Source organism: Ornithorhynchus anatinus, chromosome 3, assembly GCF_004115215.2.
Source record: "Ornithorhynchus anatinus isolate Pmale09 chromosome 3, mOrnAna1.pri.v4, whole genome shotgun sequence".
In the NCBI taxonomy this organism is placed as follows: Eukaryota; Metazoa; Chordata; class Mammalia; order Monotremata; family Ornithorhynchidae; genus Ornithorhynchus; species Ornithorhynchus anatinus.
The window spans coordinates 103,063-121,059 of record NC_041730.1 but is presented as its reverse complement, the minus strand read 5'-3'; the positions used below and the strand labels follow the sequence as shown (position 1 = coordinate 121,059).

Here is a 17,997-nt window from a genome sequence, read left to right as displayed (position 1 = left end):
AGTGGGAATTAGATGGGGCCCCCACCTCTCAAGTGTCTCCCACTTCCCCTGGATGCTCTGGTAACTGGGCGGGCCGGCAGGCAGTCAGTTGTATTTATCGAGTGCTTACTGTTTGCAGAGCACTGTACTAAGCGTTTGGGAGAGTACAGTACCACAACAGACACATTCCCTGCCCACAGTGAGCTTAATCTAGAGGGGGAAACGGACATTAATATAAATAATTAAATGACAGATATGGAAATAAGTGTTGTGGGACTGGGAGGGAGAATGAATAAAGGGAGCATTTCAGGGTGATGAGGAGGGAGAGGAAAGGAGGGCTGAGGGAAGGCCTCTTGGAGGACTTGTGCCTTCAAAAAGGCTTTGAAGTGGGGGAAGAGTAATTGTCAGATATGAGGAAGAGGGCATTCCAGGCCAGAGGCAGGATGGGCGCGAGAGGTCCGCGATGAGATAGATGCGAGTTGGAGGTAAAGTGAGAAGGTTGGCATTCGAGGAGTGAAGTGTGTGGGCTGGGTTGTAGTAGGAGAATAGTGAGGTGAGGTAGGAGGGGGCGAGGGGATTGAGAGGTTTGCAGGCAGGCGGGGCCAGAGCAGGGTCGCGGTAACTGTGGGCAGGCAGGGCCGGAGCAGGGCTGCCCGCCTTTGAGGAACCGGGCCCGGTGGGGTGAGGCGGGACTGATGGTTGCTGAGGTGGATCGCCATCGGGAATGTTCACTTGTCACGGGGTGGCATCTTGCGGCCAACTGGCCATTCTAGCCCAATGCCCTCGCTGTGGTCCGAGGAGGGGCACACGGGGGCCAGGGCCAGGCCCAAGCAGGGCCCGCCGGGGCGGGGGTGGGTGTGGCTCGAGACCAGCAGCCGGCACCCCCAAGCCCTCTAGGCCATGAGCTTGGGTGGAGCTGTGGCGAGGCAGGGTGGAACCAGGGAGGGGAGGAGCCGGGGCGGAGCAGGGCGGGTAGAGCTGGGCCGCTGCCGAGTCGTCCCCGGGTTTTCCCCTTTCCGCGGGGGACATGTAGGGAATGAAGCGCTACGATAAATCGATAGGTTGGCTGAGAGACAGACAAGGTGGAAGTGCAGTGAGTAGGTTGGTGGCGAAGGAGCAGAGCGAGTGGGTCGTCCTCTCGGGGGAGAGTGACGAGGTCACGTTGGAGGGGACGATTCATATTCGTTGCCGAATTGTACTTTCCAAGCACTTAGTACAGTGCTCAGCACACAGTGAGTGCTCAGTAAATATGATTGAATGAATGAATCCTTTCCTGGTTCATCTCCCTTCTTCCCAGGCTACAGCCTCCGCACTATCAAGCCATCTTTGGTGTTCATCAAGCACTTACTGTGTTGGAAGCGCTGTCCTAAGCACTCGGGAGAGTCGGTGTGCCCTTCCCTGCTCAGCGCCTTGGCCCTTCCCAGATCCCGGGCCCTCTTGTATACTCCGGGCTCTGCTCTTTAAGCATGTCTTCCTCCCACCTGCAAATTATCATGCATTTGTCTCTCCCCCCCACCCCGCTAGAGTGGAAGTGCCTGGCGGGTAGGGATTGTATCTGCGTGTGGTCCTTGAGCATGGCTCTGCTCACGCTAGGCACTCGATGGATGCCGTTGACCCATGGACTGAAATGCCCATCAAGGTGACGTTGCCGCATTTTAAAGTTCTGATCGGTTGGTGTGGTGGACTGGCCACTGACCATACCTGAGGCTGGGCCCAGCAGATACTCTCCTCCCTGCCCAGAGACCGCGGTGGGTCTGTCCGTGTGGTGCCCTCCTGGTCCTGCTGTCCTCGGGTCTCTCCTTGCGCCTGTCCTCCTGGGTCGGGAGGTCCAAGACAAACAGCAAGGGCCAGGTAGCCTTCGGGATGAGAGGAGGGGGTTTTGCCACTATGAGAAACTGCAGGGGCAGAAGAGACTCCCCCCACTCAAGAGCAATGAGGTTAGATTGGGATACGAGCGGCCTCACGTGAGTTATTCCCCAGCAGCGGGCTGTGAACCAGTTCCCTGGGCTCTAGTCGGGCCACTGGGTCCTGTATGTTCCCATCTTCTTCAGGCCTTCGGGGGCGGATCAGTGCATTGGCCTGGCCCTGCACTGAGCACTCAGCAGAGCCCAGCCCAAGGGAGACCCTAGCTCCCTTGCCCCCAATTCATTCATTCAGTCAATCGTATTTATTGAGTGCTTACCGTGTGAAGAGCACTGTACTAAGCACTTGGAAAGTACAATTCAGCAACAAGGAACAAACAAACCACACAGTGGACACATAGATTCAGAATTGAAATATAGTATTAAAAAAAAACGCACAATGTTTGTCTGCGTGTCAAGGATAGGGTTCAAGTGCCCAAGGGCTAAGGGGGAGGGTTAGCTGAGGCAACTGGCGTTTGGAGCCAATCGGAGAAGCTTTCCTGGAGCAGGTGGGATTTCAGGAGGCTTTAACAATGTCTGGTGGCTTTAGGAGAGAGGGGGTTTCAGGCTGAGGGAGCAGCAGGAGCGAGGGAGGACTGGAGATGGGAGAGTCAAGAGTGAGGGACAGGGGAGAGGTTGCGTACGGAGCACGAGCTGGGGAGAAATGGGTGGTGAGAGGTGCCACACTCACAGGATTCATTCATTCAATAGTATTATTGAGCACTTACTATGTGCAGAGCACTGTATTAAGCACTTGGAATGTACAATTCGGCAACAGATAGAGACAATCCCTGCCCAATGACGGGCTCACAGTCTAAAGGATGAAGAGGGCTGGCCGGGAGCCAAGCGCAGGTTGACGCTGCCAATTGCAAGGACTCATTGTCATCATCAATGTATTTATGGAGCGCTTACGATGTGCAGAACACTGTTCTAAGCACTTGGGAGAGTACAATGCAACAGAATTGGCAGGCTCGTTCCCTGCCCACAATGAGCTTACAGTCTAGAGGGGGAGACTGTCATTAATATCAAGATGTAAATTACAATATGTAAATTATAATATGTTGTTATACAATGTAGAATGATATAATCGAATAATGTGTTATAAAGTAATATGACTTTTAAAGGGTCCACTTCTCGGGGCTGCAGTCCCCGGGACCCAGCACTGGTCGGTATGCATTGGCCCTGTGGCAGAAAGAGCGTGTTGCCCATGTCAGGGGAAGGGCGTCTGCTAAGTGCCAAGCGTTGTTGTAAGCATCAGGGTAGATTATCTTGTATCAGTGCTTGACATATAGTAAGCGCTTAATGAATAGCTTAAAAAAGAAGACAATACAATAGTTGGTAGTTAGGCTCTCTGACCACAAAGAGCTTAGCGTCTAGTATCTGTGTCTTTGATGGCAACCTAGAAGACCTAACAGGGGTTCAGCCCACCATGCCCACCCTGCCCTCACCCAGCTTCTCTGCTCCCCACCCCCACCCCTGTCTCCCCCAGGCTGCCACGACCTTCAGGGTTGGCGTGGAGAGCTCAGATGACTTTGAACTTCTCCATTCTCTACCCTCCACAGCTCCCGGGCCGAGAATCCCTCGTGACACCCCCGAGCAGACACATTCTGGAGCAGAGGAGAGATATGTTGAGCGGGTGGCAAGGTCATTGCTCCTGCTCTTCGAGAGGCTGAGCGTAGAGAGCACAGAGGCAGTATCTCACTCCCACTCAGCCACCTTTTATCCCACTCTCTCCCCTCTGGGAAGGCTCAGCCCACTGCCAATGGTCCAGTCACTAAGCTCGGTCCAGGCCGCCGGACCAGGCACTGAGCTTGGTCCGGGAACTGACCTTGGTTCAGGCACTGAGCTCGTGCCGCATACCCGGATGAGATTTTATCAAATCCATTCATTCGCATCAGACCGTCCCTTGTTGACACAGTCAGCTTCCGTTGGCTGGCCCAAAGTTTCTCCCTCGCAGGGGTGGGCTCCAACGATCTGTTGATCTCCACCTCGTAGCCCGATCTACCATCACGGAGCCACGTGGTCAGTGAGGGAGAGACAATACCAAGGCGTAGAGGAAATAAGGAGTGCTAGGGTCATTCCAAGCTATTAATGTTAATGTTGGTATTTGTTAAGCGCTTACTATGTGCAGAGCACTGTTCTAAGCGCTGGGGTAGATACAGGGTAATCTGGTTGTCCCACATGAGGCTCACAGTCTTACTCCCCATTTTACAGATGAGGTAACTGAGGCTCAGAGAAGTGAAATGACTTGCCCACAGTCACCCAGTTGACAAGTGGCAGAGCTGGGATTCGAACTCATGACCTCTGACTCCAAAGCCCGTGCTCTTTCCACTGACCCATGCTGCTTCTCTAAGAGAAGCTATGATGGGGTGGGGGTTGGAGGTTTGATTCCTTTCTCTCATTCAACCCACATTTTGAATCTATCACTCAATCCCGTCAGTTCGACCTTCACAGCATTGTTAAAATCCATTCTTTCCTCTCCATTCAAACTGCTGCCACATTAGTGTAGGCACTTATCCTATCCCGCCTTCATTACTCTATCAAACTCCTTGCTGATCACTCTGCCTCGTGTCTCTCCCCACTCCAGACCACTCTGATGCCCTGATCGTTTTTCTACAAAAACATTCAGTCCACATTACCCCACTCCTCAACAACCTCCAGTGGCTGCCCATCCACCTTCCCATCAAACAAAAACTCCTCACCATCGGCTTTAAAGTCCTCACCATCGGCTTTAAAGTCCTCAATTACCTTGCCCCCTCCTTTCTCACCTAGCTGTTCTACACCTACAACCCAGCCCACACACTTCATTCCTCTAATGCCAACTTCTCACTGTACCTTGATCTCATATATCTCACTGCTGATCTCTCACATCCTGCCTCCGGCCTGGAACGCCCTCCCTCTTCTTGTGTGACAGACAGTCACTCTCCTCCAACCTTCAAAGCCTTTTTGAAGAGGCATCTCCTCCAAGAGGCCTTCCCTGATTAAGCATTCATTTCCTCTTCTCCCACTCCCTTCTGCCTTGCCCAGCCCCACAGCACTTCTGTCCATATCCATAATTTATTTATATTAATGTCTGTCCCCCCTTTTTGACTGTAACCTCATTTTGGGCAAGGGGTATGTCTGTTATATTGTTGTGTTGTACTCTCCCAAGAACTTAGTACAGGGCCCTGCACACGGTAAGCCCTCAATAAATACGACTGATTGATTCTTGATTGGAGAGGGGAAGGAGCTGTGTGGGGTGGGGTGGGGTGGGGGTGTGTGGTGGGTTGGGGGCTGCAGCAGCGGCAGCCTGGGGATGCCCCGTGGCGGCAATGGGGTCGAAGCAACCCACGCACGGCTCACCTCTCTGCCCTGGAGCCCGAGGAGAGCCAGGGGAACAGGCAGAGGCAGAGATGTCGAGGGCGGGTTGGGGGAACGTAATTAGAGCTGCCCTTCAGATTCAAAACCAGAGGGGACGTGGGTACTGGGTACTCTTTCCTGGAGCTTAGTACAGCATCCTGCACACAATAAGTGCTTAGTGAATAATACTCTAATTACATGATGAAACTGAGGCACAGAGAAGTTAAGTGGTTTGCCCAAAGTCAAGGCACATAGTAAGCACTTAGTAAATGCCATGCCTACTTCACAGCAGGCAAGTGGCAGAGCAGGGAATAGATCCCAGGTCCTCCGACTCCCAAACCACCCCCAGGTCCGCTCTGCTGCCCACTACGGCTTCCTTGCCAGACATTCCCTGTGCTAGACTATCATTGGCAGCTGCTTCCTAGGTTGCCCCTGGGCTGTGGCCCCATCTGAAGTTCTCTGTGTCAGTGTCCTCCGCCTTCCTGGCTTTCCAGTTCCCAATCTCAGCTCTCCATCCAATAGCTGTTTAAAATCTCCTGCTGTCATCCATTCTCCTCACATGTTCCACCCAGGGGATCCAGGTTGTGGTGAGTACAGCTCTGAGCCAAAGACATCAGCTCCTTAGGCACTTACTCATGCATCTATTTTTCCTTTCTCCTTCCCCTCCTATCTAGATTTTAGCTCCTTGGGCAGGAGTGTATGCCTTCTTACTCTGTTTTTTTTTATTGTTTTGTTTTTTTTAATGGTATTTGTTAAGTGCTTACTATGTGCCGGGCAGTGTACTGAGCACTGAGATAGATTCATGATAGGGTTGGACACAGTCCGTGTCCCACATGTGGCTTGCAGTCTTAATTCCCATTTTTACAGATGAGGTAACTGAGGCCCAGACAAATGAAGTGACTTGCCCGAGGTCACACAGCAGACAAGTGGCAGGGCCGGGATTAGAACCCAAGTCCTTCTGATACCCTTCTGACTCCTGTTATCGTATTCCAAGCACTTGGGCATTTGAAATTTGCTCCACCCTCAACCCCACAGTACTTATGTACCTATCTTTAAATGATATATTATACATTCCTTAGTGATATTAATGTCTGTCTCTCCCTCTAGACTATAAGCTCATGGTCAGGGTATGTGTCTGCTGACTGTGTTTTATTTTTCTCTACCAAGCCTTTAGTACGGTGCTCTGCACAAAGTAAACGCTCAATAAATACCATTGATTGCCACATCTCAGCTGGAAACTGGGAGTCAGCTGCCCAGCTGCTCGGCACACTACTAATAGTGATAATAGTGGCATTTGTTGAACAATTACTGTATGCTAAGCACTGTACTGAAGCTCTGGGGTAAGATACAAGCAAGATAAAGCAAAGTGAACTCAGATTCCCCACAGCACTTATGTACAGATCTGTAATTTATATTAATGCATGTCTCCCCTTCTAACAAGCAATGGTGTTTATTGAGCACTTGCTATGTGCAGAGCACTGTACTAAGCACTTGGGAGAGGCAAGGGAGCAAAAAAGAAGACAATGCCAGGCACTGCAAACATTGAGCCTGAGGACGGAACAAGGGACAGACTTCAGTGGTCACAGTGGGACTGGGACTGGGAGCCTTGCCTGTCCAGCCAGACAATTACTTATAGGTGAACTTTACGGTCAGTGAAGTTTTCTTCCAGTGTGTTGTACAGTCATCTTGTTAGTGTGTTTGTATACATGGAGGCAGTTGTGCAGTAATAATAATAATGATGTTGGTGTTTGTTAAGCACTTACTATGTGCCAAGCACTGTTCTAAGTGCTGACACTGTACAACTATCCACGAGGCCATAGTGGCAAGTAAAATGGGGGCTGGGAGCTAAAGGGCCTGGGTTCTAATTCCCACTTTGCTACTTGCCCGCTATGTGACCTTGGGCAAATCACTTCACCTCTGGGTCTCAGTTTCCTTATCTGCAAAAAAATGGGGATTCGTGTTCTTCCTCCTAGTTCATTCAGTTGTATATATTAAGCACTTACTGTGGGCAGAGCACTGTACTAAGCACTCAATCCTACTTGATTGTGAGCCCCAAAAAGGTCAGGGACAGGATTAATTTGTAGCTACCCTAGTGTTTTGAACAATGCTTGACCCCTAGTAAGCACTTAAACGCCGGTAAAAAAACCAAATAGCCTTAGAGGAGACAGCACAGGAGGGAATTTAGGTGGCAGTTGGGGGTTCGTGGAGGGAGGAAGCAGCATGGCTCAGTGGAAAGAGCACTTACTGGGGAGTCAGAAGTCATGGGTTCGAATTCAGACTCTGCCACTTGTCAGCTGTGTGACTGTGGGCAAATTACTTAATAATAATGTTGGTATTTGTTAAGCGTTTAATATATGCAGAGCACTGTTCTAAGCGCTGGGGTAGATCCAGGGTCATCACGTTGTCCCACGTGAGGCTCACAGTTAATCCCCATTTTTACAGATGAGATAACTGAGGCACAGAGAGGTTAAGTGACTTGCCCACAGTCACACAGCTGACAAGTGGCAGAGCTGGGATTCGTACCCATGACCTCTGACTCCCAAGCCCGAGCTCTTTCCGCTGAGCCACGCTGCTTCTCCAACTTAACTTCTCTGTGCTTCAGTAACCTCATCTGTAAAATGGGAATTGAGACTGTGAGCCTCACGTGGGACAACCTGATTACCCTATATCTCCCCCAGTGCTTTGAACATGCTCTGCACATAGTAAGCGCTTAACAAATACCAACATTATTTTATTATTATTATGAGACATGAATGGATGACGATTCCTGGAGCAGGTGGGATTTGAGAGTCTTGGGACATGGGAATGGTGGACCAGGGCTGGTGTGGGACTTGATTTTGTATCTCATGTCTACTCTAGCTTGTAGGACAGTGCTTGTCGCAGAATAAGCGCTTACCAAGGGCCCCAACCAGCACTGCTGCCATGAGGAGGAGAGGCAGCGGCGGCGGCCTAGTGGGCCCCGGGCAGGAGCAGGCCGCTCTTGTCTCTCACCACTTCAGTCTACTTCACTCTGCTGCCTGGATTATCTTTCTACAGAAATGTTCTGGGCCTGTCACCCCCCTCCTCAAAAGTCTCCGTGGTTGCCTATCAACCTTTGCATGAAGCAAAAACTCCTCACTCTTGGCTTCAAAGCTCTCCATCCCCTTGCCCTGTCCTACCTTATCTCCCTTTTCTCCTTCTCCAGCCCAGCCCGCACACTCCGCTCTACTGCCAACGCTAATCCCCTCACTGGGCCTCATTCTCACCCGTCCCGCCATCTACCCCTGGCCCACGTCCTACCTCTGATCTGGAATGCCCTCCCTCTTTAAATCCACCTAACAATCACACTTCCCCCCTTGAAAGCCCTACTGAGGGTTCACCTCAAGGAGGCCTTCCCTAAGCCTCCCTTTCTCTCAGCTCCCCCTCCCCATCACCCCAACTCGCTCCTTTTGCTCTACCTCCCTCTCCCCGCCCCACAGCACTTGTGTATATATGTACATATCATAATTCTGTTTGTTTATATTAATGCCTGTTTACTTGTTTTGATGTGTATATATCCACAATTCTATTTATATTGATGCTGTTGATTCCCATCTACTTGTTTTCATGTCTGTCTCCCTCCCTGCCCCCCCCCCCCCCCCCCGCTAGACTGCAAGCCTATTGTGGGCCGGGATTGTCTCTCTCTGTGGCTGAATTGTACTTTCCAAGCGCTTAGTACAGTGCTGTGCACAGAGTAAGCACTCAATAAATATGATTGAATGAACCCTATCACTGTAGATGGTACGACCATCCTTCCCATTTCTCAAGTCCACAACCTTGGTGTCGTCTTTGACTCGGCTCTCTCATTCACCCCACACATCCGATCTATCACCAAGGCCTGCCGGTCTCACCTTTATAATATTGCCAAGATCCGCCCTTTCCTCTCCACCCAAATGGATATCTTACTGTTACAGGCTCTCATATCCCGGCTGGATTATTGTGTCAGCCTTCTCTCTGATCTCCCTTCCTCCCATCTCTCCCCGCTCCGGTCTATTCTTCACTCCACTGCCTGGCTCATCTTCCCGCAGAAATGCTCTTGGGCATGTCTCTCCCCTTCTTAAAAACCTCCAGTGGTTGCCTATCAACCTCTGCACGAAACAAAAACTTCTCACTCTAGGCTACAAGGCTCTCCATCACCTTGCCCCCTCCTATCTCTCCTCCCTTCTCTCTTACCACTGCCCACCCGGCACGCTCCGCTCCTCTGCCGCCCACCTCCTCACAGTTCCCCGTTCTGGCCTATCCCGCCGTCGACCCCTGGGCCACGTCCTCCTGCTGTCCTGGAATGCCCTCCCTCCTAACCTCCACCAAACTAACTCTCTTTCCCTCTTCAAAGCCCTACTGAGAGCACACCTCCTCCAAGAGGCCTTCCCAGACTGAGTTTCCCCTTTTCCCTCTGCTGCCTCTTTACCCCCCCTTCACCTCCCCACAGCTAAGGCCCCCTTTCCCTCTGCTCCTCCCCCCCCCCTTCCCCTCCCCTCAGCACTGTGCTCGTCTGCTTATTTGTATATATTTTTATTACCCTATTTATTCTGTTAATGAGTTGTTTTTCACCTTGATTCTATTTATTGCTATTGTTTTAATGAGATGTACATCCCATCGATCCTATTTATTGCTATTGTTTTTGTCTGCCTGTCTCCCCCATTAGACTGTAAGCCCGTCAATGGGCAGGGACTGTCTCTGTTACCGATTTGTCCATTCCAAGCGCTTAGTCCAGTGCTCTGCACATAGTAAGCGCTCAATAAATACTATTGAATGAATGAATGAATGAATATCTGTTGCCGATTTGTACATTTCAAGCGTTTAGTGCAGTGCTCTGCACATAGTAAGCGCTCAATAAATACTATTGAATGAATGAATGAAAGGAGCAGAGCCCAGCAGGGGACCGCCCCCTGACGAGAGCGGGGGAAGCCCGGACCCAGGCGCGAGGGACTGGGGGGGTTCAGGGCGGGCGGGCTGTGGGGCGCGCGCGGGGGCTGTGGGGCGCGCGCGGAGGCGCGCGGAGAGCTTTGTTTCTGAAGCGGCTTCCCAGCGCGGCGGTGACCTTTTCCCCAGTTTCTCCCGCGGTCACGTGCCTCCCCGCTGTCTGCCCTGCTGGGCGGGGGCGGGGCCGGGCCGCGAGCGCCGGGGGGAGGGGCGGGCCGGGCCGGGCCGGGCCTGGCCTGAGGAGGGGGGAGGGGCGGGGGGAAGGGCGGTCCGGGACCTGAGGAGGCATTCATTCATTCATTCATCCATTCATCCATTCATTCACATTTATTGAGCGCTTACTCTGTGCAGAGCACTGTACTAAGCGCTTGGAAACTACAATTCAGCAAGAGAGAGAGACAATCCCGGCCCACAATGGGCTGGCAGTCTGAGGGGGGGAGGCAGACATCAAAACAAGTAGATGGGAATCAGTAGTTTTATTGCCATTGCTCTTGTCTGCCTGTCTCCTCCATTAGACTGTAAGCCCGTCAAACGGCAGGGACTATATCTGTTGCCGACTTGTTCATTCCAAGCGTTTACTACAGTGCTCTGCACATAGTAAGGGCTCAATAAATGCTATTGAAATAAATACTATTGAATGAATAGCATCAATATAAATAATAATAATAATGTTGGTATTTGTTAAGCGCTTACTATGTGCAGGGCACTGTTCTAAGCGCTGGGGGAGATACAGGGTCAGGTTGTCCCACTTGAGGCTCACAGTTAATCCCCATTTTACAGCTGAGGTGACTGAGGCACAGAGAAGTTAAGTTACTTTGCCACAGTCATACAGCTGACAAGTGGCAGAGGCGGGATTCAAATCAATAATAATAATAATAATAATTTGGTATTTGTTAAGCACTTACTATGTGCAGAGCACTGTTCTAAGCGCTGGGGTAATAATAATAATAATAATGTTGGTATTTGTTAAGCGCTTACTATGTGCCGAGCCCTGTTCTAAGCGCTGGGGTAGACACAGGGGAATCAGGTTGTCCCACGTGGGGTTCACAATCTTAATCCCCATTTTACAGATGAGGGAACTGAGGCACAGAGAAGTTAAGTGACGTGCCCACAGTCACACAGCCGACAAGTGGCAGAGCTGGGATTCGAACTCATGAGCCCTGACTCCAAAGTCCATGCTCTTTCCACTGAGCAACGCTGCTGATACAGGGTAATCAGGTTGTCCCACGTGAGGCTCACAATTAATCCCCATTTGACAGATGAGGTCACCGAGACACAGAGAAGTTAAGTGACTTGCCCACAGTCACACAGCTGACAAGCGGCAGAGGTGGGATTTGAACTCATGACCTCCGACCCCCAAGCTCGGGCTCTTTCCACTGAGCCACGGGAATTATGGATATTGAAGTGGATTTTTGGGAGGCTCCTGTGAGAGCGAGGAGGTTTCCTTTTGTTCCCCTGCCCATCAGGGGAGTTCAACCCTGTTTTCCTCAGTTGTGCAAAAGGGTTGGGGTTGGACACCTCCCTCCCCGTGTTGTTGACAAAGTGAGGGAGGAGGGCCAACGGATCCAATTCTCATCCCCTCTCCGCCACCTGTCAGCTGGGGAACTTGCGGCAAGGCACTTCACTGCTCTGGGCCTTAGTGACCTCATCTGTTAAATGGGGATGAAGACTGTGGGCCCCATGGGGGACAACCTGATGACCCTGTATTAATAATAATAATAATAATGATGGTATTTGTTAAGCGCTTACTATGTGCAAAGCACTGTTCTAAGCGCTGGGGAGGGTACAAGGTGATCAGGTGGTCCCACGTGGGGCTCACAGTCTTCATCCCTATTTGACAGATGAAGTCACTGAGGCCCAGAAAAGTGAAGTGACTTGCCCAGAGTCACACAGCTGACAAGCAGCGGAGTGGGGATTAGAACCCACGCCCTCTGACTCCCCAGCCTGTGCTCTTTCCACTGAGCCATGCTGCTTCTGTACCTACCCCAGTGCTTAGAACAGTGCTTGGCACATAGTAAGTGCTTAACAAATACCAACTTTATTATTATTATTATCATCGAATTGGCGAAATGACAAACGGGGTCCACTGGGGCAGGCGTGGGGCTTTTCAGGTTGGGCGCCCGAGGAATGGAAAACTGAACGATCCCACGAAAGCAGTGCCAGCTGCTCTGAAAATAACTCTCCGCCCTTCCCGCTTTCCCTTTTCGTTCGTATTTGTGGGCCCGGGATTAGGCCAGGGAGGAGAGGGAAGCCTTCAAAGCCACCCAGCTGGACGCCCCCCTAAACCCCCCTTACTTGGAGAAGAATGTTCATTCAACAGTATGTATTGAGCGGTTACTATGTGCAGAGCACTGTACTAAGCGCTTGAAGAATGTGCCAACAGGGTTACCAGCCCTTGGTCCTTTGCACGGGGAAATAATAATAATGATAATGGTGGTATTTGTTAAGCACTTACTATGTGTGAAGCACTGTTCTAAGCGCTGGAGAGGATACAAGGTGATCAGGTGGTCCCACGTGGGGCTCACAGTCTTCATCCCCATTTGACAGTTGAGGTCACTGAGGCCCAGAGAAGTCAAGTGACTTGCCCAAGGTCACACAGCTGACAAGTGACAGAGCGGGGATTAGAACCCACACCCTCTAACTCCCAAGCCCGGGCTCTTTCCACTGAGCCACGGTGCTTCTCTAATCCTCAAATCCCTGCCTCACTCATCCACTGCTTCCCTTCCCTTCCTGATCGTAGACCCACAGGTTTTGCAGCAGAAGCACATGGAGGTGGGGTGGGCGTCTGTGTATGCACATGTCTATGTATACACACATGTCTATGTATATGCATATGTCTATAATAATGTTGGTATTTGTTAAGCGCTTACTATGTGCCGAGCACTGTTCTAAGCGCTGGGGTAAACAGAGGGGAATCAGGTTGTCCCTCGTGGGGCTCACAATCTTAATCCCCATTTTACAGATGAGGGAACTGAGGCACAGAGAAGTTAAGTGACTTGACCACAGTCACACAGCTGACAAGTGGCAGAGCTGGGATTCGAACTCATGAGCCCTGACTCCAAAGCCCATGCTCTTTCCACTGCGCCACGCTGCAACTCTAATACATAATGTCTATGTATATGCATATGTGTTTGTGTATATAAAACCAGCCCCCAGAGCAGTGGGACTCTCCCCAGGGAGAGGTGAGGGCCTGGCTAGAGCCCTCTGATAATAATAATAATAATAATGATGGTGGTATTTGTTAAGCGCTTACTATGAGCAAAGCACTGTTCTAAGCGCTGGAGAGGGGGTACAAGGTGATCAGGTTGTCCCATATAGGGCTCGCAGTTTTAATCCCCATTTTACAGATGAGGTAACTGAGGCCCAGAGAAGTGAAGTGCCTTGCCAAAAGACACACAGCTGGCAAGTGGTGGAGCTGGGATTAGAACCCATGACCTCTGACTCCCAAGCCCGGGCTCTTTCCACTGAACCAACGCTGCTTCTCCAAATAAATGAGGTTACAGATATATACATACGTGCTGTGAGCTCACAGTCTCAACTCCCATTTTACAGACAATAATAATGTTGGTATTTGTTAAGCGCTTACTATGTGCCGAGCACTGTTCTAAGCGCTGGGGGAGACACAGGGGAATCAGGTTGTCCCACGTGGGGCTCACAGTCTTAATCCCCATTTTACAGATGAGGGAACTGAGGCCCAGAGAAGTTAAGTGACTTGCCCACAGTCACACAGCTGACAAGTGGCAGAGCTGGGATTCGAACTCATGAGCCCTGACTCCAAAGCCCGTGCTCTTTCCACTGAGATACGCTGCTTCTCCAAGGTAACTGAGGCACAGAGAAGTGAAGTGACTTGCCCAACGTCACACAGGAGATAAGGGGTGGAAGTGAGATTAGAACCTATGACCTTCTGACTCTCAGGCCTGTGCTCTATCCACTGCACAGTGCTGCTTCTTGCTGCTGCTTCCCGTTGCCGATCCGGTCCCTGCTCAGTTTCCAATGAAAATTAGGTCACGGTCAGTCAGTCGTCATTTGCTTCCTATCCTCTCTTTTCCGTGGAGGAGAGCTGGACGGTGGGGCAGGGCAGGGCTCGGCGGTGCAGCGGGGGCAGCTGGGCATCAGGCCCCAGGCCGGAGGGAAAGGAAGGGGGGGGCAGACCTCAACACAGGCCTGGCCTGGAGTGGCAACCCCTGGGGGGGACGGGAAGAAGGCAGTATGGCTGGATGGAAAGAGCACGGGCTTGGGAAACAGAGGACCTGGGTTCTCATCCAATCTTGTCTGCTCCGTGGCCTCGGGCAAGTCACTCAACTTCTCTGGGCCTGGTACATCATCTGTAAAATGGGGATTAAGACTGTGAGCCAGCCCTACGTGAGTCAGGGGCTGGGGTCAATCCAGTTATTTTGGAGAAATCCCAGCATTTAGTACACACCTACCACGAAGTAGGCACTTAACGAAAAGGGCGGCTGAACCTCAGTGGAATGTACTACGTCTACCCCCTTTCAAAGCCTTATTGAAGGCCCATCTCCTCCAAGATGCCTTCCCTGACTAAACCCTCAACTCCTCTTTTCCCACTCCCTTCTGCATCACCCTGACTTGCTCCCTTCTCCAGGACATCTACATATTTATCTGTTATTTATTTATTTATTTATTTATTTATTTATTTATTTATTTATTTATGTATTTATATTAATATATGTCTCCCCCTCTAGACTGTGAATTAGTTGTGGGCAGGGAAGGTTTCTATTGTTATATTGTACTCTCCCAAGTAGTTATTACTTTATCAGTGCTTTGCACACAGTAAGCGCTCAATAATTACTGTTCAGTTGAATTGAATTACCCCAGCGCCTTAGTCCACGTTACCACCATGGGATGAACCCGTGGTGCGGGTAGGACCGAAAAGGCCAGTGTGGGTCCTGCCAGTCTGGCCACACAGTGCACTTGTTAGCAGTAGCGTTTGTTAAGCTTTTACTATGTGCCAAGCACTGTACTAAGCATTGGAGTAGATACAAGGCAACAGGCAGGACACAGCCTCTGTCCCTTCTGGAGCTCTCAGTCGAGGAGAGAGAATAGTCGGGGGAAGCAGCATGGCTCAGTGGAAAGAGCCTAGGCTTCGGAGTCAGAGGTCATGGGTTCGACTCCCGGCTCTGCCACTTGTCAGCTGTGTGACTGTGGGCAAGTCACTTAACTTCTTTGTGCCTCAGTTACCTCCTCTGTAAAATGGGGATTAACCGTGAACCTCACGTGGGACAACCTGACTTAACAAATACCAACATTATTAATAGTTATTGGATCCCCATTGTACGGAGGAGAAAGAAAACTGGATAAAAACTGAAGAAAGAAACTGTAGTCCACAGAAGTGAAGTGATTTGCCCAAGATAACAGTTGTGGTGTTTGTTAAGCACTTACTATGTGCCAAGCACCATACTAAACGCTGGGGGAGTTACAAGCTAATCATGTTGGGCACACTCCCTGTCCCACGTAAGGCTCACAGTCTTCATCCCCATTTTACAGAGGAGGTAATTGAGGCCCAGAGAAGTGAAGTAACTTGCCTTATGTCACATGGCAGTCAAACGGCAGACCCAGAATTAGAACTCATTAAGCCTGTCAATGGGCAGGGACTGTCTTTATCTGTTGCCGATTTGTACATTCCAAGCGCTTAGTACAGTGCTCTGCACATAGTAAGTGCTCAATAAATACTATTGAATGAACTCAGGTCCTCAAACTCTCAGGCCTGGACCCTTTCCCCTAGACCGTGCTGCTCCCCTAAACCCCAAAGGGGCTCATCCCTCTTTGGGTTGCCTTGCTTAATGTTTACAGCGCCTGGCCTTGCTTGTCTCTGACATTCCTCAGAAAGTTTTTGTTCAAGGAGAAGCCCTCCCTTCCTGCTTCCCTCCAGGAGAACGGGGCACGGTGCTGGGCTGGCCTCAGCAGGGGATTCCCAGTTTTCAGCTGGGATGCAGCAGCCTCTGCGGTTATCTCCCAAAAGTTTTCTCTGTCCTCCTTGCCTGCGGAGTGTAAGCTTCCACCGGTAGTGGATAGAGCACAGGCCTGGGAATCAGAAAGTCATGGGTTCTGATCCCGTCTCTGCCCCTTGTCTGCTGTGTGATTGTGGGCAAGTCACTTTACTTCTCTAGGCCTCAGTTACTTCATCTGTAAAATGGGAATTAAGATTGTGAGCCTCATGTGGGACAGGGACTCTGTCCAACCTGATTATCTTGGATCCACCCCAGTGCTTAGAACAGTGTTTGACACATATCGCTTAACAAATACCATCGTTATCAATAGTACAGTGTTGTCTTTATATGATGCCGGGAGTGCCTTAGCTGTTTGTGTATCTAAGTAAAATGAAAAAACTCCCAGATTAAAAAGATAATAATAATCTGTCTGCCCTGCTGGAAATGCTTAGCCCTTGGACCGAGACCTTCATTGCTAGGGACTCCGTCAAGTGCTCCGCCCATGTAAATATAACAATAAATGTTGGTATTTGTTAAGCGCTTACTATGTGCCAAGCACCGTTCTAAATGGTTGGGTAAATACAAGGTAATCAGGTTGTTCCACGTAGGGCTCACAGTCTTCATCCCCATTTTACAAATGAGGGAACTGAGGTACAGAGAAATTAAGTGACTTGTCCAAGGTCGTACAGCTGACAAGTGGCAGATCCGGGTTAGAACCCATGACCTCTGACTCCCAAGCCCGGGCTCTTTCCACTGAGCCATGCCGCTTCTCTATGTGTTCCCATGTGTGCCCTAATGCTCCATCTTCCTCTCTGGGTGTCCCTTGGCAGGCTGCGTGCTCCTGAAACATGGCGGAAGCTCACCAGGCTGTCGCCTTCCAGTTCACGGTCACTCCGGATGGCATCGACCTGCGACTCAGTCATGAAGCTCTGAAACAGATCTACCTCTCTGGCCTCCACTCGTGGAAGAAGAAGTTCATCCGATTCAAGGTTTCTGGAACTTGCAGGCCCAACTCCTGTTATCTCTTCTGGAGATGGTTTGAGAAGGGCAGAGTGGGCAGCCCCGGGGGCTGGGAGGTGGGTGGCCCCGGAGGCTGGACCCCGGTGGTCAGCGCTCACGGTGGGCAAAGCCCCCACCCTGAGCGCTAGGAGAGGCCCCGGGCTCGGAGGTCATCGTAGCCCCCGGCTAAAGGGGCTCTCGGTCTCAGGGGTGCGGGGTAAGGGGAGACCCCTAGGAAAAGGAAAACAGCCCACCTCCTGGGGTCAAGCTCTATTGGTGACAGAAGGGACATGGGAAGGTTTTTCACACAGGTGTCCTGAGTCCCCCCAAGCTAATACTAGGTCCATTACTGACACCCCAAGTACCACATGCGGGGCACTGTTCTGAGCACTTGGGGGAGAGAGAACCATGGAGTTAGTAGGTGCCATCCCGGCTCTCAAGGAGCTTAACAATCTACTTTGTCAAGGACATGATAGCAAGTGCATTATTAAGCACTACGGAGAGTCCAATACAGTTAGTGGATACAGTTTCTGCCCTTAGGAAGCTTGCAGTCCAAGAGGGAAGGTGGGAAGCAGATGATTTACAACTGGGAGAAAGAGAATGGAAAGATGGAGAGCTTAGCACGGTGCCCTTAGTACAGAGAACCAGCATGGCCTAGTGGATAGAACCCGTGCCTGGGAGTCAGAGGACCTGGGTTCTATTCCTGACTCTGCCACATGTATCTTATATGGTCTTGGGCAAGTCACTTAACTTCTCTGGGTTTCAGTTACCTTACCTGTAAAATCAATCAGTGAATATTTATTGAACGCTTTCTATGTGCGGAGCAGTGTATTGAGTGCTTGGGGGAGGACAGTACAATAGACTGTAGACTTAATCCCTGCCCATAAAGA

General features: G+C 50.7%; 1 protein-coding gene across 3 annotated transcripts in view; it reads left to right on the top strand.

Annotated features, from left to right (window-relative positions):
* Positions 1 to 17,997, top strand: part of CPT1A (carnitine palmitoyltransferase 1A) — a 74,334-nt gene that overhangs the window by 15,100 nt on the left and 41,237 nt on the right. For all 3 annotated transcript variants that reach the window (XM_029059811.2, XM_029059812.2, XM_029059813.2), the window contains exon 2: positions 16,939 to 17,097. In XM_029059811.2, coding sequence (XP_028915644.1) covers positions 16,957 to 17,097 — 141 coding nt within the window. In that variant the 5' untranslated portion in view covers positions 16,939 to 16,956. The remainder of the gene's footprint in view (positions 1 to 16,938; positions 17,098 to 17,997) is intronic.